At 37.2% G+C, this 25,036-nt stretch overlaps 1 protein-coding gene across 2 annotated transcripts in view; it reads left to right on the top strand.

The window, feature by feature from the left end:
- SATB2 (SATB homeobox 2) overlaps nt 1–25,036 on the top strand; it is a 187,042-nt gene that overhangs the window by 105,649 nt on the left and 56,357 nt on the right. For both annotated transcript variants that reach the window (XM_082841654.1, XM_082841653.1), the window contains 2 exons: nt 1,806–2,278; nt 23,564–23,776. In XM_082841654.1, coding sequence (XP_082697780.1) covers nt 1,806–2,278; nt 23,564–23,776 — 686 coding nt within the window. The remainder of the gene's footprint in view (nt 1–1,805; nt 2,279–23,563; nt 23,777–25,036) is intronic.

The raw sequence follows: 25,036 nt of genomic DNA, 5'->3' as shown, positions 1-25,036 counted from the left end.
ATTGTATACCTTAAGGTTTAATTAATACAATGACTGAAAAATGTTTGCCTTTAGAGAATAAGATTAAAATAATTTGTTCACCTTGAACCTTATGAAGGAAAGTTGAATACAAACTATATGAATTACATTGAAAGGATTAGGTTGGAAATTGAACTCTTAAAGAAGTTTGAGGTAAACTTTTGACTTATTTAGGGGTTCATAGGAAAGTTAAGCAATCACTCAGTGTTTTTAAAAAGCAGGAAGAAATACTGTATATGTCTGAATATAAGGTGCTCCCAAGATGTGGATGTTTATCTGTATTACCAATGAGAAGTTTTAAATATATAAAACCTTTAGAAATATAGATAAAATGATCAGATATCTATTTACATATGGTTAATGTATTAATTTACTTCCACATATGTACTTGAAAATCACATATTACATAAAATATTAATTTAGAAATATCACTTTCCTTGCCTTTGTGGTTCATTGGTTGATTTTATTCAAATTTTTTGCATGTGATTTGGTTCTAGTGACTTTGTCATCACTTTGAGTCATCTCAACTAGTTTTCCAGCACACATAATTTCCTAAATTTTTTGAGACTCAGCACTTTTTTGATCAAATATGATTCTGTCACTGTAAACCATATAACAATTTACAAGCACTATTTGCATATAAGGGGGGCAGTTATTTTAAAAATTTGTCTTATAGGTGAATACTTTTCTGCTCTCCAGCATGTAACCACTCCAGGTAGTGTTCTTTAACATTATATTAATACGCTTTTGCATTATCATATCAAACACTTTCAGCTGTAGGAAAAAATTACTAAATCTATGAGGAATTTTTACTTTAAAACACAGATTTTGTTAGATTACATCCATAAGCATTTAAAGCTAGTAAGGATAGAGGTTGTTTCAGCCTAATGTGTTTTCCCCAAACAAACCTTTGCTTTACATAATAATGTAATACAAAGTTTTAGGTAAGGATTTGACTCTGATGTGGCTCTTTCCTGAGGCATATTCTTGAGGGAAGAAAAGAATCTGCCTCATGTATGAACATATATGATACTTTCTTTTTTTCTCCCTTTCAAGGTTATTCCTTAAATATTTACTAAAGTTCAACAAAACATAAAAGATAGATAACCTGGAGAAAGGGAGAATTTTATTTAATGGCAAATCAAGGCGATGTTATTAATTTTGTGAGACTTTTTTCTTATCCTAGTGCATATCACAATCATTAAAATATCCATTTCTTAAAGAAATATTCCTGTAAAAAAGATAGCAGGTGAGGAGATGAAAGGATATACTACGTGACAGACATTTTGTATAAATGTTTCCATAGCTGTAAAATAGTATTTATGTGAGATTTTTATTGGGAGGTAGCAGTTACTTTGACAGGAGACGTTGTCCTTGTCATTTCCTGATAACCATGAACTACACCATTAACCACAAACTACAGAAGATGAAAACAGCTGGTGCTTTTGTCACAGAGGGAGACAATACAGCTTGGGAATATGAGAGGATTTAGAATTTGTAATGGTTAGTGGTTTCTGTCTTGGCTATTTAATAAAATGCCTAGTTTTAGGAATTAAAGAAAATTGAAGTGGCAAATATTTTTACTTTCATACCATAACCTATGGAAAAATCTATTATTGTAACATTTTCCAGGAAAGGATAACTCACTTTTACTCTGGGGCTTCCAGCTTTGTATGAAAAACGTCTACGTCATTAATATACCAAAAATATAATTTAATACTACGTGTATCAGAAACAAATTATGCCAATGTTGATAATGATGAATTATCATTTTTATCTTTTAACAGTGGAAAGAGTGGAACGAGAAAACCTTTCAGACTATTGTGTTCTGGGCCAGCGTCCAATGCATTTACCAAATATGAACCAGCTGGCATCCCTGGGGAAAACCAGCGAACAGTCTCCACATAGCCAAATCCACCACAGTACTCCAATCCGAAACCAAGTGCCCGCGTTACAGCCCATCATGAGCCCTGGTCTTCTTTCTCCCCAGCTCAGTCCACAACTTGTCAGGCAACAAATCGCCATGGCCCATCTGATAAACCAACAGATTGCCGTTAGCCGGCTCCTGGCTCACCAGCATCCTCAAGCCATCAACCAGCAGTTTCTGAACCATCCACCCATTCCCAGAGCAGTTAAGCCGGAGCCAACCAACTCTTCTGTGGAAGTATCTCCAGATATCTACCAGCAAGTCAGAGATGAGCTGAAGAGGGCCAGTGTGTCCCAAGCTGTCTTTGCAAGAGTGGCATTCAATCGCACACAGGTACCGTTAGCAATGAACGTCATAATTGGTGATTCAGAATAATACTAAGGACAGATTGTGGCAAGTATTAGTTCTTTCTTGTCTCTAAAATTTTTTTTATGGATCTCAGAGCATGTAGAATTAGATTAATTAATAATCCTTAGTTCATGAAATACTATCACCATTGATCCATTCTTGGCCATATTAATTAATCAATTTCAGTAATGTAACGAATGTCTGTGAACCCACCACCCAACTCAGGACCTGAAATGTTACCAATGACCTGGGTCTCTTTGTGTGTTCCTCCTCTCCTCCCTTTTGTTCATTTGCTTTTCCCCAGACGTAACCCTGATCTTGAATTTTGTGCTTATCATTCCTTGTTTTTTAAAAAAACTAGTTCTAGAACTATTCATGCCCAAACAATCTATTATTTACCTTGTCTTTGAACTTTATAGAAAGAATATCACTATATGTCATCATTTCTATAATTTTTTAATAAACCCTTCAAAATGTACAAGTTAGATTTAAGACATTGATGAAGTAAAAATGGATAGATTACTCATATTTTTAATGTTTTGAGGGAATTATATGCCAAAATAATATTAAATGATAAGACAGTAAACAGTTTATTTATTTATATCTTATTTTATTGAGGGCTGCTTATAATTAAGTTCTTTGCCACCAGTGCTAAACGTGAGTGTGCATCAGAATCACACTGTTTTAAGGCAGTTAAAACACAGATTGCTGGGCCTCTTCCCGGAGTTTCTGATTCACCAGGTCTAGGGTGGGACCCAGAAGTTTGCATGTCTAACAAGGTCCCAGGTGATGCTGATACTGCTGGTCTGGGTCCCACTTTGAGAACTAGTAATCTAGCTCTTATACTGTTGTCCCTCTGGTATCTGCACGGGATTGGTTCCAGGAACCCCCACGAATACCAAACTCCACAGGTGCTCAAGTCCCTTATATAAAATGGTGCAGTACAGTTGGTCCTTCGTATCTGTGGGTTTCACATCCGCAGATACAGAGGACCAACTGTATGAGTAACAAAAAAGGAAAAGTGCCTAATCTTAAGGAGCTAACCAACCTGGTAGTGAAAAAAAAAAAAATGTACCCAGATAATTCGAGTAATATGTGAAGTAAGGTGAATAATGCAGGATAATGTGCGCAGCGATTACAGGGGCTGTTCATGAGGAGTCATTAACTGTCAGTAGAGCGAGTGTGGTAAGTCTTCAGGAGGACGGTCGGTTTAAGTTAGCCACCCTACTAAATGCAAGGCAGGAAGCCAAGCTCTGTGCAGATGCAAAGGTGAAAAAGACCATGGGTGAGCACATATGTGAACAACTGATTTGAGTATGAGGTTGCTGGGCAGTTAGACCCTGAAGGGCAAATAAAATTTAACAGGAAAACACGGAGAAGAAGGGTATTTTAGGCTAAAAAAAATGCACAAGAAAAGTGTTGATTCAGCAAAAGGCGGGATTAGTTGGTAGTTGATAGCAAAGCTAGATAATAAAACTAAAGGTGGAGGGAACAGATCTGAAAAGGTCTTGGGGCCATGCTAAGAACTTTGAACTCTATTTAATAAGCACTGGAAACACTGAAGGTTTTATGTAGGAATATGCTATAATCCAGTGATCAGAATTGGATCTTAGGAAGACTTTCTTCCCCTTAATGATTGCAAGAGGGTTAGGAATATCATTTAGGAAGCCGCCTTAAGCGTCCAGCTGAAATGTGTAGAAGTTTTGAACAAGACTGACGGCGATGGAGTAGACGGTACAGTCAAAAAGCATTGTGAGAGTAAAGTTGACAGTGCAACTGCCTGGAGTGGAGGTAACACCAAGGTTTGAGCCTGGTGCCTAAGAATATAGTGAAATTATTTAGAGAATCAAGGAGGGCATTGAAAGAGATGGTTGGAGTAAGGTTAAAGTGATTATTTTGGATTGGGCTATTTTGACTTTGAAGTGCTAGCAGACTTCTTAAGTGAAGATGTGCAGCAGTCATTGAAAATAACAGTTTAGTGCTAAGAAGAGTTGTCAGGGTTAGAGAAAGAGATCAGAAGTTTATTCACAGAGCCTGGGATTTAAAGAGACAGGGAAAGGAGGGGAGAGGCCACCGGCACTCCTAACACCAGAAAAAGAGACAGAGAAATGCCCAGAGAGGTGGGGGCAGGTGGAGGTGGAAGAAAAGGGAGATGCTGATAAAAGTACAGAGGACCTGGGTAAAGAGTTTCCAGAAGGAGACTTGTCCGTGTCTGGAAAACTAAGTCTGGGAAGGGGAAGCTTGAAACGGTGCCGTGAGATTTGGCGATTGGTTGGGAGAGATCTTTGGCAAACTTTAGAGTATAATTTCATTAGAGTGGTGAAGGCAGGAGAGAGAATTTAGGAGTTCAGGATGGATTAACTCTTGAGGATACAGAAGCAGTGGCTGCAAATTACTCTTTCCAAAATTTGGTGTTGAAAGGGAGACCAGAAATGGGTTGACAGTTTGGATGTGGGAGGGAGTCAATTTGAGATAGAAGAATTTGTGAGGTAGTTTGGGGCCTCAGCTGAAGTCAAACAGCATGAACTAGTGATGGAACCAACCACTGTGGTTTGGTAACAGTCTTCAGCCACGCTGGAACTGCAGGAGTCGGAGCAGGGGAGAAACGCAGTGGGATTGTTTGAGGTTTGGTGCTGACAGCTTAGGTATGGCAGGAGACCAAGAGGGGTGAAATCTCTAGCTCCCTTGACTCCTAGCTAACTTATACATTCTGTTATTCACAGAGTCAATACATCATTTGAAAATGAGTTCGGAGGTTCACAGAGGGCTGCACATGTTCCAAACATCACTCTACCACTATTCTCTTGTGACTCAAAGTACTGGGGCTGCATTTGTGTGTCCACAGTTATCTGAACTGGGGTTATGAAGAACTCTGATCCTTTGGGGCAAGTCTGTTGCATACTATTATAAAACACAAAGTAGAAGGATGCGTCTTTTAGTCTGTATCTTGCAGTTCTGTGAGTGTGTGTGTGTGTGTGTGTGTGTGTGTATTCTTTCATCTATCATTCATGTGCATGAATAGGCATTTCAAGGCTAGCCAACATTTTATTGCTGGTTATTTATACCGCTCCTTTGGATAAGGATAAAATTGAGAGCATGGTCGTATTGCTTTGGATTTTAGAATCAAATACAGTATACATTTCATCCAAATAGCATGAAGCATGAGAGAAGAAGGCTCACGATGAGGCTAGACAAAAGGCAGGCTGTGTTGGTGTGAGGAAATGCTGTGCCAAGGCCCTAGACTCCTGGAGGTCTGTCTTCTCCTGCCCAACTCTTCTTGCCTATTTTTGGGGATTAATGATTTTTCTTCGGCATTGCCATCTTTCAAGTGCCAAGTTATAAAAGGTCTAATTGAAGCATGGAACGCATTTTATTATTTTCCTCCTGCCATTAAATTTGTAAGATGGCTACACCGAGAAAGAAACATTCACATTCAATCAACATGAGCTTGAGTTCATGGGCAAGTCTTGAGGATATCAAATGGAAACTGCATAGGAATGTATGAGTATTTCCTTTTAAATTTCTGCTTTTAATTTGGGAAAGCTTTTCATCCCTCTGGGATCATAACCTGTTGTGTATAAAGCCCAACCTAATCAAGGTAGATGGTATTGACAGAATGACATAGTTTGAACTTAAGCTGGAGGTCAACAGACAGATTGTTTCTGCTGTATATACTGTAGTCACTAACAGCAAGGTTGGACAGCTAGGTTACACCAGCAGCATTGTTAAATGGAAAATGTGGTGTACGATGCCCCATGAAACCAACTGTGGATTTTCCAAATGGTAGGCTTTTTTTTTTTTAATCACATGAGTGGTAAAATGATTTGTCAGCTATAATAAACAAATAAGAATTAACTTTATAGATAATAACATAACTTGTTAATCTTTGGATAGAAAAGAATCTCAACATTTTTTTCTTAAGGCAAACAAAATCAGATTTTAGATGGACACCTAAGGCCAATATTAGTCTTGTACTCAGTCGTTTTACCGATATGTAGCATATCCTCAGTTTACTGAATATTTTTCAGAAATAGTTCGTGATAACTATTATTCATTTATTATCAAATTCAATAAAAAGCAATTTGATTTGTCACCCTATAGTTTGTGCTCCTGGATTTGTTTTTGATGATTAGACCAAGAACAAATCTAGCAATTAGTTCCTCTGTGTATGTGTGTGTGTGTGTGCGTGTGTGTAGAACAAAAACACATGCACAATATTCATAAATGAATCTAGAATTGTAAAAAAAAATAGTCTAGTTTTTCATGTTTAAGACTTCCAGATGAAAAGCTCAAATTCATAATAAATAGCATTTGAAAATAACAGTTCTTCAAAGAAAAACTATTAATTACTTTGTGTGTCTGATCCGTTGCCACTATATCATTTGGTGTTGTAAAGTAACATAATTAAGGGAATGGAGCTATATTTCCAAGAACTTGCTTTTTAATACATTTTAATCTTAATCCGTGTGTCTTTTAAAAACATAAAATATATTTGTTTGATAAAATGATCCCCTACCCATACTTCATGGCAAGGTCATGACTTCTGCCAGAGTCAGAGATAGACAACCTTTTGCCAATCTGATTTTATTATTTATTATTATTTTTTACATTTCTATATTGGTTTCTTAATACTGTCGAAACTAAGAACGTAAATTCAGTCACATGTTCTGGGCAAGGGAAACAGCACGTTTGAGATCATGTAATGCCAAGATGTTGAATCTTCAGCTTGGGCATGAGACTAATGTAATTCTAGATGCAGGGAGTAGCAGAGCATCACATCCTATCTGAGCCATCAGCATGGTAGAAGCCTATTTTTTCCTTATGACCTTATATAAAATATACTCGGAGCACCATCGCTTACTTCTTTGCTAGACTTTTGAAAGAAAATGTTAGCCCTACTTTTCATGTCTCTAAAGACTTTCATGACAAATGGGACCCTATGAGAAGAGTAAGATAAACGTGATGTTTTCTGACCTGATCATTAATATTCAGGCAATCCTATGACACATTTCTAAGCATTTCTGTTACCTGTGGTCACAAAGTAATGTGATACGCCAGAGGAGGCTGAGGCAGATAACAAGCCAGCCCTTTTTTCCATGCTTCACGCCTCCCCCAGCACCCCCCCCCGTCCCACCCCATGATTTACTTCTTTTTTACAAATTTATTTAATTTAATTTTTTATACAGCAGGTTCTTATTAGTTATCTATTTTATACATATTAGTGTGTACATGTCAATCCCAATCTCCCAATTCATCTCCCCCCACCGAACTGCTTTCCCCCCTCGGTGTCCATACGTTTGTTCTCTACATCTGCGTCTCTATTTCTGCCTTGCAAACCAGATCATTTGTACCATTTTTCTAGATTCCACATATATACGTTAATATACGATACTTGTTTTTCTCTTTCTACTTCACTCTGTATGACAGTCTCTAGGTCCATCCTAGAGACTCTACAAATGACCCCATTTTGTTCCTTTTTATGGCTGAGTAATATTCCATTGTATATATATGTGCCACATCTTCTTTATCCATTCATCTGTTGATGGACACTTAGGTTGCTTCCATGTCCTGGCTATTGTAAATAGAGCTGCAATGAACATTTTGGTACATGACTCTTTTTGAATTATGGTTTTCTCAGGGTATATGCCCAGTAGTGGGATGGCTGGGTCGTATGGTAGTTCTATTTGTAGTTTTTTAAGGAACCTCCATAGTGGCTGTATCAATTTACATTCCCACCAACATTGCAAGAGGGTTCCCTTTTCTCCACATCCTCTCCAGCATTTATTGTTTGTAGATTTTTTGATGATGGCCATTCTGACCGATGTGAGATGATATCTCATTGTAGTTTTGATTTGCATTTCTCTAATGATTAATGATGCCGAACATCCTTTCATGTGTTTGTTGGCAATCTGTATATCTTCTTTGGAGAAATGTCCATTTAGGTCTTCTGCCCATTTATGGATTGGGTTGTTTGTTTTTCTGATACTGAGCTGCATGAGTTGCTTGTATGTTTTGGAGATTAATCCTTTGTCAGTTGCTTCATTTGCAAATATTTTCTCCCATTCTGAGGGTTGTGTTTTCGTCTTGTTTATGGTTTCCTTTGCTGTGCAAAAGCTTTGAAGTTTCATTAGGTTCCATTTGTTTATTTTTGTTTTTATTTCCATTTCTCTAGGAGGTGGGTCAAAAAGGATCTTGCTGTGATTTACATCATAGAGTGTTCTGCCTATGTTTTCCTCTAAGAGTTTGATGATGTCTGGCCTTACATTTAGATCTTTAATCCACTGTGAGTTTATGTTTGTGTATGGTGTTAGGGAGTGTTCTAATTTCATTCTTTTACATGTAGCTGTCCAGTTTTCCCAGTACCACTTATTGAAGAGGGTGTCTTTTCTCCATTGTACATTCTTGCCTCCTTATCAAAGATAAGGTGACCATATGTGTGTGGGTTTATCTCTGGGCTTTCCATCCTGTTCTATTGATCTATATTTCTGTTTTTGTGCCAGTACCATACTGTCTTGATTACTTTAGCTTTGTAGTATAGTCTGAAGTGAGGGAGCCTGATTCCTCCAGCTCCGTTTTTCTTTCTCAAGATTGCTTTGGTTATTTGGGGTCTTCTGTGTTTCCATACAAATTGTGAATTTTTTTGTTCTAGTTCTGTGATAAATGCCAGTGGTAGTTTGATAGGGATTGCATTGAGTCTGTAGATTGCTTTGTGTAGTAGAGTTATTTTCACAATGTTGATTCATCCAATCCAAGAACATGGTGTGTCTTTCCATCTATTTGTATCATCTTTAATTCTTTTCATCGGTGTCTTATAATTTTCTGCATACAGGTCTTTTGTCTCCTTAGGTAGGTTTATTCCTAGAGATTTTATTCTTTTTGTTGCAGTGGTAAATGGGAGTGTTTTTTTAATTTCACTTTCAGATTTTTCATCATTAGTGTATAGGAATGCAAGAGATTTCTGTGCATTAATTTTGTATACTGCTACTTTACGAAATTCATTGATTAGCTCTAGTAGTTTTCTGGTAGCATCTTTTGGACTCTCTATGTATAGTATCATGTCATCTGCAAACAGTGACAGCTTTACTTCTTCTTTTCCGATTTGGATTCCTTTTATTTCTTTTTCTTCTCTGATTGCTGTACCACATCTTCTTTATCCATTTGTCTGTCCATGGGCATTTAGGTTGCTTCCATGACCTGGCTATTGTAAATAGTGCTGCAATGAACATTGGGGTGCATTTGTCTTTTTTTTTTTTCAGAATAAACTGGATTTAATCAATTTTATCAGGTTCTTTCATGAATCTCAGATATTCTTGTATCCTGTATTATTATTTTTTCTTTCAATTTCCATATATATATATATTTAATATCTTTATTGGAGTATGGTTTCTTTACAGTGGTGTGTTAGTTTCAGCTGTATAGCAGAGTGAATCAGCTATACATATACATATGTTGCCATATCTCCTCCCTCTTGCGTCTCCCTCCCACCCTCCCTCTCCCACCCCTCTAGGTGGTCACAAAGCACCGAGCTAATCTCCCTGTGCTATGCGGCTGCTTCCCACTAGCTATCTAGTTTACATTTGGTAGTATATATAAGTCCATGCCACTCTCTCACTTCGTCCCAGCTTACCCTTCCCCCTTCCCGTGTCCTCAAGACCATTCTCTACGTCTGTGTCTTTATTCCTGTCCTGCCCCTAGGTTCTTCAGAGAGCTGGAAATGCTTAACCAATGTCTGATAGGTGCAGGAGGGTGAAAACCGAGCTCCTTGCCTCCATCGTAGGGACAGCACTGAAGTGTGACTTCCCCTCCAGAGCTCTCTGCAGGATCAGGCTGAGGCTGGGACTTTGTTTGGATCTCCTCCCTTCTCTGACCTGCTTCTCCCACTCCTTCACCAGTTTCCCTCAGAAGCACTTCCTGAATAAATCACTTGCACAGAAATCTTTATCTCAGGATGTGCTTTTTATCCCAGATTATAGATCAGGGTCATTGCTAGTCTAATTGGCCTTTGGATATGCCATGGGATAGTAGTTTGAATAAAAGTTATCTTCAATTTTATACCTACTACCTTCACAAATCTAAGGCAAGATGTTATTATGGGAATAGTATAGAGGTTTTTATTGTACTACTTTGTTTTGAAAATATTATCAGTATTCATAAATCATGAGCAAGATGCTGTTAAGGAAATAATATAGAATTGTATAGAATTTTTTACTGTACTACTTTCTCTTGAAAATATTATCACTATTGTTATTTTAAACTGAGTCCCCTGAATTCAGTGGGATGATATTGATATTAGCCAGATTTACTTGTGGATATTGAATGTGGGGGGGGGTTTGGTTAGAAGGATGGGGGAGAGAGAGAGAAGGAATAAGACAGAAACAGACATTGGCTATGAGGCCATATGAGATCTTTCAAACTTGACTTAAAGCCATCCTTACTGAGTCTCAAAGATGAATTATGTGATTTATGTGAGTTTCAGAGTAGCTTTGCTTCTCAGCCCTGCCGAATCGCCAGTGCTCTGTCACTGATGCAAATGGGTCTGTTAGGCTGATAATTTCAAGAAGTAATAGGACCGGTGCTCTGTCAGGTTTTATTTTTTTGCATATTCATTTTTCCTTGCTTCTATCCCAAATTTATTTTAGTGTTGGCACACTTTCACTTATCAGTCCTGTGGACATGAAATAAGTTGCTTGGCTATTTACTGTGTTTACATCTTTGCATTTTGACAGTTTAATTATGAATCCTAACCTAAAGCATTCTTTTGCCCCTGTCATTTTATGGACTTAAAAAAAAATCAATCAGAGGCTTATGACTGTATGAAAAGGTTTGTGACTATTTTACAAGGCTTAATATTGCCCAGGAATGGTTAGGGGATGTCCACTGACCTATAATAAGAATGGTTTCATGAAATATGTACAATAAATCTTCCTTAATAGATAAACTATTCTCTAATTTATTTAAAAATCCAATGACCTACATATTCATATGTTCAGAAATCCCCCATTTACTAACATTATTTCTCCTTTGAGACCTTCCATCTGAGCAAATCTGTTAAATGAAGTAGAGGAAGCTTTGATCGAAACTAGGCTAAATCCATCGGAACGAATGCCCTGCCACGTGTGAATGGGAGCATTAGAGTGCCAGCAAAGGGAAATGAGGTGTGATTCTCTGCCCCTGTCTGCACCACTAGCCCCTTGCCTTGAAGGTGGGATTCAGCAAATATCCATACACAAAGAATTGGCATTAAGAGGTTTGTATTGTTTGAAAACGAGACTTGTCACATTCGTTATTTACACAGTGTAGTTATTTTTCTTTTTCCTCTAGCAGATTATGCCATAACTCAGAAAGTTCGGGTTCATTTTGTGGCTCAGGTAGCTCTCCTGAGCCAATTCTTAGAAACATGTTTTCAGTAGAAGCCCCTGTGTGTTTTGCAAAATGTGTTATTCTTCTGCAACAGAAAGGCCTCTAATTTGGTGTCTTGCTCCTTCTTTAGTTTGATGAAAAAGTCACAAAGTTACACAGTTTACAACCTTTTGTCAAAGGTCTTTTTTGAGAAAGCTGTTCATCTTGGTTTTATCTGATAGAGAAGAGGATTTTTTAAATCCTTTGGGAACTCATTTGGTTGACCTGTCCTTATTTGCCTACTTTTTATTTTTTATGAGACTTTGCAAAAAATCTGCTGTTTACATATCAAAGCCACATCATTTGAAAAAACTTAAGGCCAGGGTCATAAATACAGCTCATGAAGTCACTCAGCAACCAGAGAATGTTTTCAGCAGATTGGAAAATTAAATTGAATTATGTATCAGAAAAATTGGCAGTAAGGTCAACAGCTAGAATGTAAATGTCTTTGTGTGAAGTGACATGGACTTTGCTTTTATGCTTTATTGTCACTGTTTTTATAGTATTTGCCCACCCGTATCATTAAGGTTAAAAATGTCTAAGGACTTACTAAACATATTTCGAAGTGGCACAGTTAGGAAGAGATGTGTAGCAACAAAATGAAAATTTTAGCAACCAAAATATTTGGAAGTCTGAGTTTTTAGTGTGTTACCAGTTAGTTTTTTCAGGGTTGGGGGGATCTTCTCTTTTAACTTTGTGTTTGATTTATACATATTGTTAGCCAAAGGTAGGCATGATTTAATTACATGTACAGTTTATATTTGTAGAAAACTTGACCTCCAAGATATTTAGAATTCTTTCTCAGCTGACCTCTGGTCTCAAGTCATTACTTCTCAATATCCAGTAGAGATATAGACACTCAGCAAGTCATACAGGAATAGAATACAATGTAAATCCAGGGGTCTTGACTCCATGGTCCAGTAAGCTGGTTATAAAATGACAAGGAAACCTGTGAGAAAAAGGAAGTCCTCCAACTGAAAGATGAGCTGTAAATATGAAATGCTGCAGATCAGGCATGAACATGTTATTGGGTTTTGAAGCAAATAACATACTCTCTTTTGATTTCAGCGTTAAATTAATAAAGTAGGAAAAGATGGCCCTGCAAGCTTCATAAAATAGGTACTCTTTCATTTCAGAATCACTGGCTTGAATTCATAGATTTAAAGATTGTAGTAATATTAATATCTCCTAGGATAGCAGTGTCTCAAAGTTATTCAGTGACTTAAGGATGGCCCTCTAGGTAGTGGTCTCAATTTAGTCCTTCTTACATATAAAGACTATCATTAATTAGCACTTTTTAGGCAATTTCAGCCAAAAAGCATGGGGGAGATGCTGTCTCTGTTTGTGCTCTGGGTAAAGAGAATGTTGATTCAGTAGCTGTCAAACGTATACCACCCCTATTCCCATTCCTAAATCTAATTGAAATAGAGCATTTTATGTAAAAGAAAATATGAAGACTCCTTTTTCCCCGTCCTTCACAAAACTTGTACCAAAGAATCAGAGGAAAGAAATATGACAGCACACTCTTCTGTCTATTCCTTTCATCCCTGATCAGTGTGCAAAGTCCTTAAAAATTAGTTGCTGCTGGGCTTCCCTGGTGATGCAGTGGTTGAGAGTCCGCCTGCCGATGCAGGGGACATGGGTTCGTGCCCCGGTCCGGGAAGATCCCACATGCCGCGGAGCGGCTGGGCCCGTGAGCCATGGCCGCTGAGCCTGTGCGTCTGGAGCCTGTGCTCCGCAACGGGAGAGGCCACAACAGTGAGAGGCCCACGTACCGGCCAAAAAAAAAAAAAAAAAAAAAATTAGTTGCTGAACTATTATAGAAAATTCAGGTTTTTCTACTTTACTCAAAAAGACTGCCTTTTGATGATGGTTTTATAAGTTTTTGTCACTATTCTCTAACAAGGAGTGATTGACTCGTTTTCACACAGATGATGGGGTCTCTGTCCTAAATAAGGTATTTCACTTCTAGTGAGTGTGTCTCAGTAGAGACCTGCACTTTTAGTGGAAAGCCTAGTTTTATTATTTATCTAGTTTCTCCAAGTCCTGGGTGATGTTTATAATTAAAGTAGAATTTTTATAGAAGAAATATAAGGAAACACTAGCTTTAGATTCCATTATTTATATGCTTTTCACCTTTACTTATTCAAAGTAACTTTAAAAAATACATAAATGGTTCCTTTTTTTGCCATTGATTGAAATGATGACCATTTGGCCTGGGGTTAAGTGCATGTTTGTTCAAATAAAGTGAATTAAGTTTAAAGGTCAAAAATTCTGTGAGAAAAATATAACTGAATCACTTTGAAGTCAACTGGAAATTACAAGGTTGTTTAAATTCTATCTGCCAGTTTTGTGCCTAAAATTATTCCTGTAGACAACAGTATTTACTTTCAAATTTCTCTGACTACAACACCCAGTAAGAAATAATTTTTACATCATGAGCTAGTACACAAAGACACACTCACACATTTGTTCACATATGTATGTCTGTCTGTTTTGAGTTCTCATTTCCAACTATATCTTTATCTATCTGTATATTTATTCATGAAAGAAAAAAAAAGCCTTCATGAAACAATACATGTATGAAGCACTGTGGTAATTTTTAATCTATTTAATTGCATTTTGTTATAAAAACTAGTTATGGTATGCTAAATTAATTTTATCATCCACTAATAATTGTGACCCATGCTTCAACAATGATGCAGATTAAGGCTGATTTTAAAAGTTACTTAAGGAAGGAAAGTGGTTTTACTTCCTTGAAGTATAAATGAATATCTTAGTTCAGTGCTGTCCTGAATGTCCGTATGCTCATTTCACTTTAGATAATTTATTAAATTATTTTTTACATTCTCCTCTATCCCAAATAATTTTAATTATTCTACTTCCTAAAAAATTTTCTTTTAAATATTTTTTGTGTTCTGTATGGGAAGACATCTAGCAAAATATAAGTGGAGGGCCTTGAATATTTGAAGTTGCAAATTTAAAATAAGAAATGTACTTTGATGTTAGTTCTGTCTTTATCCATTCATTTAACAAATAATTATTAAGCATTCAGAGACTACGCTGGGGTTATAATGAGGGCTAACGGTTATTGAACATTTAACACATATAGGGTACAGTTGTAAGCTCTCTAGGGAATCCTATGAGGGAAGTGCAATTATTATCTCATTTTTACAGGTGAGGAAACTGTGCCATAAGGAGATTAATTAATCCTTGTCCAGTTGAAGCCCAGTTTTGAACCCAGCAATTCTAACTTCAGAACTCATACTCATATCCCCTTTTTTCTCAATCATTTCTGTTATCATAGAGCAGAAAGACACAGTCCCTCCTTCAAGGAGGTATGAGGAATAAACAGACTTTTAAACCAGTAATCCCATTGTGGTATGATAATATGTAACATGTTGCATGTACTGTGTAAGAACAGATGCTTTTGACCCTGGAGGTGATTGAAGCTAAGGCAGAAAATGTTCAGCAAGAAAAAATAATGTTTTATAATTATTTCAGGACAGAGTCAACTCATATGTTAATAGACTGCTTTTCTTCTTATATCTGAATGCATTTGATACATTTGAGATATAAATATGCACTAAATGTATGTTTTTGTTTTGTTTTGTTTTTGAAAGTACTATTTTTGCCAATGTTTTGACAAAGTAGCCAAAGCTAGTAAATTTTTTGGAAGTTTGCCAACAGTTGTTTCGCAGAATACTCATGGAAACTAGGAATAACCAGGGCCCAGCACTTCGTGAATTCAATAGTCATGGTGCCAGGTACTTGAGGTGTTAGTAGAAACCATGTATGTGCCCAGAGCTGAGAACACCCCTGGTAAATGTTTCCAAAAGGAACCTGTTCAGTTCTGTATTTGCTTTTGCCTTTTGGTGCTAATGTGTTTAGAAAATTTTGACTTAGATTGTGCACCATCCCCCATTCCAGTACCTAAGACTTCCTAGAGATAAGGAGGGAAGGAAGAAAATGAGACAGGACTCTTTATTTAATTGCATCTATCGTTGTATAGATTAGGTAGGTAAAAAGTAGTAAAGTTGCCAGGAATCTGGTTTTGGCTAAGTTCCTCCACGGTACATGCTCAAGTGTGGCTTGGACAAGGGGATTGCAGTTAAGAAAGCACAGACTGCTTTGTTTTCAAGAATGCTCTGTTGCACCTTGTTTTGCATGCTTACAGTATTCTGATGTGTCAGATGGCACAAGCGAAGTTTTATTATATATACCAGAAAGAAACCTGTCTGTGAGGGAAGTGTTTCATTTAATAAATTGTAGGTTTGGGGTGCATGGAATATTTGTTCTAAAGTGGGGTTTGCATGGCACAAAATTTTGGTATTTATTATCTTATCGTTTTCAATAGGTTGTATGAGAAGATCTTGAGTTATTGTGAGTTAGGCTTTTAACATGTGGTCCATCAGGGCCTGCTGCTGACTGTTTAGCAAAGATGGGACTCCCATTTCCAGAAAAATGAGAAATATGCATTTGATGCTTTCTTAGGGCTCTATATTCCTGTATATCCCCAACTAACCACTAAGCACAAAATGTACAGATTCTCCTCCCAAGGTGTTTACTGTATGATGGGAGAAAGAGGTTTTATAGTTACACAATGTAAAGATGATAAGTGTCATAAATGTGAAATAAACTAGTGCCATCTCCCTTCAAAGGAGGGAGAAAGTATTGCCAACTGCAGTGTATATACATATACAGATATATACATAGTCTTTTAGTGCATTACAGGATACATCTCTACAGCAACATTTGTCTGCAAATGTTACTTTTGTATATGCATTTATATTTGCAGAGTACATTAATTCCCTTTAGATGCTCAATTCTATCTACCCCCATGGTACAAAAGTGCTATATGCATAGGCTATCTTTTCTAATAAAGAAATATTACAGTGAAAGAGAGGTTTTTATTAAACTAATGCAATAACAACATTTTCTTTGAGGATTTAACACATCATTTTTAATAATAAAAATCAAATTGTCATTGTTGTGCCCTGTATACCTTTTATTCAAATCAGACTGAGTACTCTGGCTTCATGGCTGAGCAGTACTCTAGGGGGTGATGGGAGAGGTGAGCATTTTTTAGCATAACACAAATGAATTTCAGTAGTCGGCTTTGTAGTGGGGTTGTAGATTATGAGCATGGGACCCAGGGAAACCTGTTTATATTTGTGAGCAGAGGAGAACATGCCTCTCAGGAACGTCTAGAAGGAAATGAGACTGGAGGTTAGGAGAGAACTGATTTCGCTAAGTCAGCTTTCAGGTGGTAGGATGTCAATACTCTGTCCAGCCAAGAGCTCGGTTCACAGCTTCAACTAACTGTGCATTAACCACTGAGACTGAAGAGTTCACTTTGTACAATTAGGCTAAGAATTTGGTATCACCTGGTTTTCATCAGAGGATACCACTTTTTGGCTCTCACGTCCGCTGGAACCAGACGTTTCAGAATTGTATGAAGTTAAGGCTAACCAATAAGCATGGAAAAGGGGTGGTGAAACGTGAAGAGTACCTTCAGAGGGAACTATGTGATAGACAGGTCATGCTCAGTGGCAGGATGTGGGGTTAGCCCATATGGGTGCCAGGGCCTCTTCCACCTCTGACCCTCTGTAATTGTAATCTGTAAAATGGGGGTATATGTGCCTTTGAAACTTGATTGGTTAGGACATCATTTGTTTTAAGCAGATGATGAACTAAAATATATTTTCAGACTCACTACTACAAAGTAAATATGTTTCAACCCATACACCCTTAAAGAGATGTAACTTGATTTCTGAAAAGGACTTTCATTTTAAAAGCTTATATACTTTATTATTGATACATCCAACAATTAATAATTAAAATACATTATAAAGGAATAGAGCTAATTTTCTCTAAAATAACCAGTCCAAATGATTCTGTAGAAGTGGCAAACATATATTTTTCCCTTTGGCATTGCAATCAGTAGTACATATAAGCTTTCTTTGGGATTTATATGACATTCTAATATCTATCTTTGTTTGGGTTGTAACCTAACACTTTCAAACTATGATATGCTATGTATGTTATATGATATATGAGTATTTCGGAGGTTAACTTCAAAAGTTTATGTTAGAATAAATATGTGAACAGAAATATAATTTACAGAAACGAAAATAGTCTCCGGCTAGTTTGAGGCTTTTTCCAAAGCCTAGCTCTGGGGTTTGGCTGGGCCAGTTTTTTCAATACACACCTGGTGTATATCACTTTAAAAAGTAAATTATGCCTCATTAAATTACAATTAAATGGAATCACGATCATTTGTTTTCCTGGAAGGAAGATGTTTTGCATATTGAAAGCCTAATTTGTTGCAGGTGACAAAAAGGCTGAACAGATTAATATCACTTCATTTTGGGGGTAGTGTTTGCTGGTTAGTTTGTGTATACTCCAGTAGTTCTGAATTATATTAATGTGGACTATATTATTTTCACTTCAAAAAGTCTTCTACCACTTCATCAGTTTTTGCACTTTTTTTTTTTTTAAGCTTTTAAGGAAACAGAAACTTCTCTTGGTATTCTGGATTAGTCATGCTCTTTCTTTTTCTTCTAGTGTTCTAATACTATCCAATCCCTCATTTGCCCTCTCCCTTCGCCTGGTCTCATCACTATCTCTATGTCTATGCATTAGGTACATTTTGAATCCCTGCCAAGTTAAATACCACCTCTTCCAAAACGTTTTCCCTGAGTCTTGCGATGGCAATACTTTCACCCTCTTTTGAACTGAGATGGTACTAGTTCTGTCTGAAATTTATGACACTTATCTTTCACATTGTGCTTCTGTAAACCATTGTATAGTAAACTCCTTGGCAGCAGAATCCATGTCTTATTAATCTTTCCATTCTTTTATGAGCTTTGAACCAAGTTGTAAATAGGGAGTGAATTACTAGACTGATCTGTCATTTTTTGGCAATAGGCATATTGAATTTGGGGGTTCTCTAGATAATCAGTGGGAGATATAACCTAATCGTAGAGAATTACAAATGTCTAGGAAGTATGAAGAAGAGATATCTGTTAAAATCTAGTCAGTAATGATCTTCAGTGACCTCTCCTGGAATGACCTGGGAGGTCTGATGGGCTCAGGCTCAGATTCCTAAAACCTGGCCCAGGCTTGGGTTCTCTTCTTGTTCTCTTAAAGGATTTAAGAGGATTTAAGGGCCCATCAAAGGCAGTTTCTCACCCGTCCCAGATGAAGCCTCAAGGGCTAGTACAGAAACTTGGAAGTAAATTTTATAGAGCCAGTCATGGTAATGTTTCCCAAATATTTCTGAGTATCAGCATGTATTTTGCACACTTAACGATTTGGAGCAAACTATATAAATTGTTGAAGGAATATGAAAATCATAATAAAAAGAAAACCTCTTCAAATAAGAAAGCTCTTCAACAGAAATTGCAGATTCAGAAACTCTAAGGTCATTTAAGACGTCACAAATATTAAAATACTAGTAATAATAAGCATAGCAATTTTTTTATTTAAAAAAATAGCCCTACTTCTTCTTTTTTTTGCCACATCACGTGGCTTGTGGGATCTTAGTTCCCCCGTCAGGGCTTGAACCTGCACCCTCAGCAGTGAAAGAGTCAAGTCCTTGCCCCTGGACCACCAGGGAATTCCCAGCCCCAGTTCTTTGTTTTGTCTGTAGAGATAAGCCTGTATTAGCAATGAAGCTAGATGGCATTATATTATCTCTTGTTTTGTGCTTTGAATTATTTTGCTTTTATTGAAGTTTTCTGCCAACCTCATGTATTCTTTGCTGGTGCTGGAGATAATATGGAGCTTACAAAATCCTCCATTAAAAGACTAGGGAGAAGGCCAATTTGAGGCTCTTTTTGCCCAACTCCCTTCTTTTTTCAGTGACCTGTATGTAACCCAAGAGCTCTGGTAGAAGGTGCCTTTCTACCCTGTGCAGAGGTTTGTTCCACTCCTTTTCAGTCAACACGTTTCCTGGTCTTACACAACCTCAGCTAACACCATGGAGAGAATTGTTTATAATCTCTCCCTTGAGAAGGCTCTGTTGCCTGTGATGAGGAAAACACTTAATGACCACTTTACTGAATACTTGCAATGTGTTTTAATAAGATTACTGATATGAAATTTTAATAAGCGATATCCTGGTTAATTTATTAATTTCCCTCAATTTTCACATTCTCAATATTCATGACCTTTCTCTTCATAAAAGTACATCTTTTTTTCAGTGCCCGGGTGCCATGCCAGGTTCTCTATATCTCAGGCTGCATAATGGGAATGTCCAAGTGACACCTCCTGCCTGGCTGGTTGATAATTAAATGCCAGACAACATAGTAGCAAGGGCTTTAGAAATATTTATGCAAGATAAATTATTAATTTATGTTCTATTCAAGACAGTTTCAATATGATAAACATTTACTTATCTTGATAATTAGATGGGGTGATTTGTGGTATACTTAAGTATATGCCGTACATTTTCTTCCGATCTGTTTCCCCTATGATGATTTTAAACTAACTAGATAAAACGTGCTTTACATTTATGTGCCCGCAGAATTTTGACTATGTTTTTAAAAATCCCTGCTTAAGTCGTTAAAAGCACATAACCAAAATGAAGAAGGCTCAACAAAACAACTAAAACTCTTCTTGTGCCCACCAGTTAGCCACTTATTATTGAAAATGTCTGAGGTAAAAAGAATCTGCTTTGGGACCAGGGTTACACAGATGAGACTTTAAGTAAATACTTTAGAACAGTGTTCTCATTCTCCAGGGCAGCAGTGGCCACCTTGTTGGTTTGAGACTTTATCTTCAATTAGGCGAATAAAACAGAGGCAACAGTATAGTCCACCAACCCCTTAAAATACAAATATTGTGTCTCATTCACTTCAGAAGTGATGCTGATGAGCAGTCATTTACAAGGATGCTTTGTCTTGATTTTTCTTAGAGATGGATTCATTTCCCTGTAAGGTTGTCCAACATGTAAAAAATGCAGGGGAAGGAACTCCACAATTTCAATGTGGGAAAAAAAGGTAAACCAAGCTGAACAAAAAATAAATAAAAAGAACGCTATCCTTAGGAGTGATTTTGTTTTCTATTGATTAGGAATAAACAGACTTACAATTTTGAAGTTTGTCCATTAGAACAATACTTTTTGTTTTTTCAATATTTTGTATGGAAGATTTTTGCCATAGTGTCCTCCACAATTTGTGTAAATAATTTCACGGAAGAAAGGGTTTACAGACTTTGCCTTTGAGAGATCTTAAGTATAATCATATAACCAGCATAAAGAATATATCCATGTAGATCCTAAAACTTTTCCAAATTTGGTAGTCTGACATTTAGTAAAATGCTAAAGTTACTTATGAGAGAGAGAAAAAGACAGAGAGAAGGAGAGTGGGTACCAACTTGTCCTTCATGTGCAAAGTTCATTGTTAAAGAAAGCTCAGAAAATATCAATCTTAGTATCTTATTAGTAATGGAAATTGGTATTGATTGTCTTTTATGCTTTAATTTTTTATTTAATTTTAATTTTAAAATTTTATTGAAGTATAGTTGATTTACAATGTCATGTTAGTTTCTGGTATACAGCAAAATGATTCAGATATATATATATATATATATATACTTTTTCATATTCTTTTCCATTATGGTTTATTACAAGCTATTGAATATAGTTCTCTGTGCTGTACAGTAGGACCTTGTTGTTTATCTGTTTTATATATAGTAGTTTGTATCTGCTAATCCCAAACTTCCTCCCCTGCCCTTTCCCCTTTGATAACCATAAGTTTGTTTTCTATATCTGTGAGTCTGTTTCTGTTTTGTGAATAAGTTCATTTGTATCATATTTTGGATTCTACATATAAGTGATATCATATGGTATTTGTCTTTCTCTGTCAGACTTACTTCACTTAGTATGACAATCTCTAGGTCTATCCATGTTGCTGCAAATGGCATTATTTCATTCTTTTTTATGGCTGTGTAGTATTCCATCGTATATATAGGAAATTGGTATTGATTTTAAATTCACATCCCTCTTGCTTCTGCACACATTAATTTGGAGAATTTTGTCTTAGAAACAAATTAGTTATTAATATTTCAGGTTGCTTAGTCCAAGTGGAAAGTAGGATAACTTAAGGCAGAGCTGACTTTTAATTTCAGAAAGAAAATTAATACTTAGATTGTATAACATTTTCTGGAAGACAAGTGTCTCACTAGTTGCTTCTTTCTGAAAGCATGACAAGAAATCAAGATTTTCTTAGAATCATTTCAGCAGTAGGGTAGTTTTATATACATGCCCTACCTTGACCTTTCCTTGGGCACTCACGCACACAGACACACACTTGTTAACATCTTTTTCTAGCTTCATTGTATGGCATATTATAGTCTCATTTGGAAAGACTTCTCTAATCAAAGTAATGACAACCAAACGGGCAAGAGGTGTCAGATGGCATGCCTCTTGTAGGTTCCTTATAGTAAAATTGTCTTACATGATGTTTTGAGTGGTGATTACTCCCGGAAGCTGATAACAGTGTGATACACATTCCTGTAAGTGACATTTGCTTCACTATATTATAATGCATTATTTTTTAAAACCCCCTACCTTACCCTGAGGATTTTTGGCCAACTAGAGATGGTATATTTCTTTGGTCTCCAATGCCTATTGGCCTGTTGGCCAAAGACGGCCTATTTAGCCATCTATTACAAATCTGATAGTGTTTCTTTGCATTAATATCCCCTAAGTGGAAATGCCTTTGGCATGTACTTTTACGATTTGGGGTTATCCCCATCTGTTGTAAGATACAGAGGTTAACATCTTAGCTTTTTCTGGGAGATAATCCTAGGCCCTGATCTCGTACTGCCCTGAGAAGGGATGTTAGCTGGGAATGTAAAGTGATGCCTCTGTGTGATAATCCAACAAGTGCGCAGAATGGAAATGGATCTGCTTCTGCCCCAAGTACTGCCGTGTTCTAACTCAGGTCTCTAGCCTTGTTTTTGCGTCTGTACTACTTTTCTTTAGACTTGTCAACATTTTTCTTTTCTTTGTGAATTCTCTGTCAGCAGAGCAGCACATGAAAACACCCGTTTTTTTATGTAAAGCATTCTGTTTGGATGGGTCACACAGTCAGAAAGTATCTGAGCCTATCGTGGCATTCTCTGAGGTGCGCTGTGGCCTGTACCAGATGTGACTCTACTTCCGTTGCTTTAATGGTGGGCTTGGAGCGTCCCCATGAGGGCGTCTCATAAAAAGGTTTGGGTGCCCTCTGGGACATATGCAAGGAAACCTATTATGTGTGTGGATTGGGAAGTTAATAGAGGCCAAGTTATAGCCATTTGCTTTGTGTCTTTTTTTTTTTCTTCTTGCCATAAGAAACATCTATATTGAAAACAGTGTCCGGTCACACAGAAATTCAGCCAAAGTTTTTTTTTTAAGTCGATGTAAATCTCCCATGCTGTTTAAATGTCGGAACTAAATTTACCAAACTTGGCAGATTTGTAAAGCTGAGCAGGACTGCCAAGTGTTCCCAGTTTCAAGCAGAGAGAGTTCTAACAGTTCCTGAAATACTTGTAGGAGGCACCTGGTGGTAATTGCAGTTTCACAATTCTTCTGAGCGCCTACCTTGCTAGCTGGCATCTCTGTACACTGATGATTATTACAGTGATGATAAAGTGTCAGAATAGAATGTCCCAAAATAAGGCACAGCCCCCAGAGAGCAAGCACGTTCCCACCAAATCTTCCTGCTGGAGAACCCGCAGGAATTAGACTGAGGTTCTTGACATCACAGCCAGCTGGTTACACCAAACAGATAAAGGGGAAGAGGGGCGCAATACGGAAACCACACATGCATACCTGCAGATATAACTTGGCCTACTTTTTTTTTTTTTCCATTTAATCAGGGATTGTTGTCTGAGATTCTGCGTAAGGAAGAAGACCCTCGGACAGCATCTCAGTCTCTTTTAGTAAACCTGAGGGCTATGCAGAATTTCCTCAATCTGCCGGAAGTGGAGCGGGACCGCATATACCAGGATGAGAGAGAGCGGAGCATGAACCCCAATGTGAGCATGGTCTCATCGGCCTCCAGCAGTCCCAGCTCCTCCCGAACCCCTCAGGTGAGATATTCGCTCCACTGACTTTTCACTCTTAGCCTTGGAGATATCTTGCCTTCACTGCTACTGTGTTTTCCCTCAAAAACTAAGAGACATAATTCCAAGACTTTTTAATCCACTGAACATGTGGGTCAGAAGATAAGAACCTCTGACCATATGCTAGTGGTTATCTTTTTCTATATCATCCATGCCATTTCTGTCCCTTTAAGAAAGTCCCATTCTTCCACATGTGGCAGGAGGGCAGCAGTGGGTGGAAGGGTAAGCACTAGATGTCTACATACAGCTGTTTGGTTATCAAAGAAGGGGCGAGCGGATTTGTATTGAAGCTGAGTTTGCGAAGCATTGCTTTTCCTTCAATTGTGTATTTATTTGGATGGGGGCAGGGGACAGCTAGTGTAGTCCAAGTTCTGCTTGATGCAATCTGAAAGAGACAAAATCAGGGAGGAACCTGTGTGTGATGGAAGCATGCCAATGCAGCGGCTAGATCCGAATGACTGGGAGCTCATTCAGTGATCCCTTAGAAAATGGTAGTGGAAATGTAGGCCTTAATTATTTTCCTTCCTACAGTGATGTCCACAGGACCCTGACTCAGCTTTCCATCCCTCCTTTCTTCGTACTTTAAAAGCATTCTGTTCTCAGGTCCTCCTGCAGATGCATACATCTAGTAATGTTGTGTGATTTAAAGATTTTAACTGAAGGGTCAAGGTCTCAAGTCAGCCAAGAGTCATTTCCAATTCAGATCTGAGCCCACTTATTTTTAGCCTACTCCCTACTTCCCCTAAACTTTTACTAATCAACGGATTTATGGTAAAGCCACCCCATTTACTGTTGCTAGCATGGTTGCAGGTTCCTTCTTGAGTGATAGTTTTCAAAAAAATATTTAACAGGTACACATTTGTACAAATCAGAAAAATGGGTACTTTGAAAATAAAGGGTTTTTTTTTTTTTTTTTTTGCTTAGATACTATAGTTTTGGGTTTAGGAGTTTGTTTTCTGTTAAGTTCTAAGGAACTGATTAAGCAGAATCTTCTAATAGAAATATTTGAGCTTTTTCAAGTATATCCATTTTTTCACACATCTTAACTCTTTTTATATTTTGCACTCTGCAATAGATTTTTTAACTGAAGATAATTTTCTATCATGCACTGCCAAACTGTGATACTTAGACTTTAGTGTTTAGTGAATTATGAATTTTAGTTACTGTTAAACCAAAAATAAGTCTCTTGACTGCTTACTTTGGACCACTGTAACTAAGCTTTTTTAT

This window comes from Leucopleurus acutus, assembly GCF_964270905.1.
Source record: "Leucopleurus acutus genome assembly, chromosome: 6".
Lineage (NCBI taxonomy): Eukaryota > Metazoa > Chordata > Mammalia > Artiodactyla > Delphinidae > Leucopleurus > Leucopleurus acutus.
This window is presented reverse-complemented; position numbering and strand designations above follow the sequence as displayed.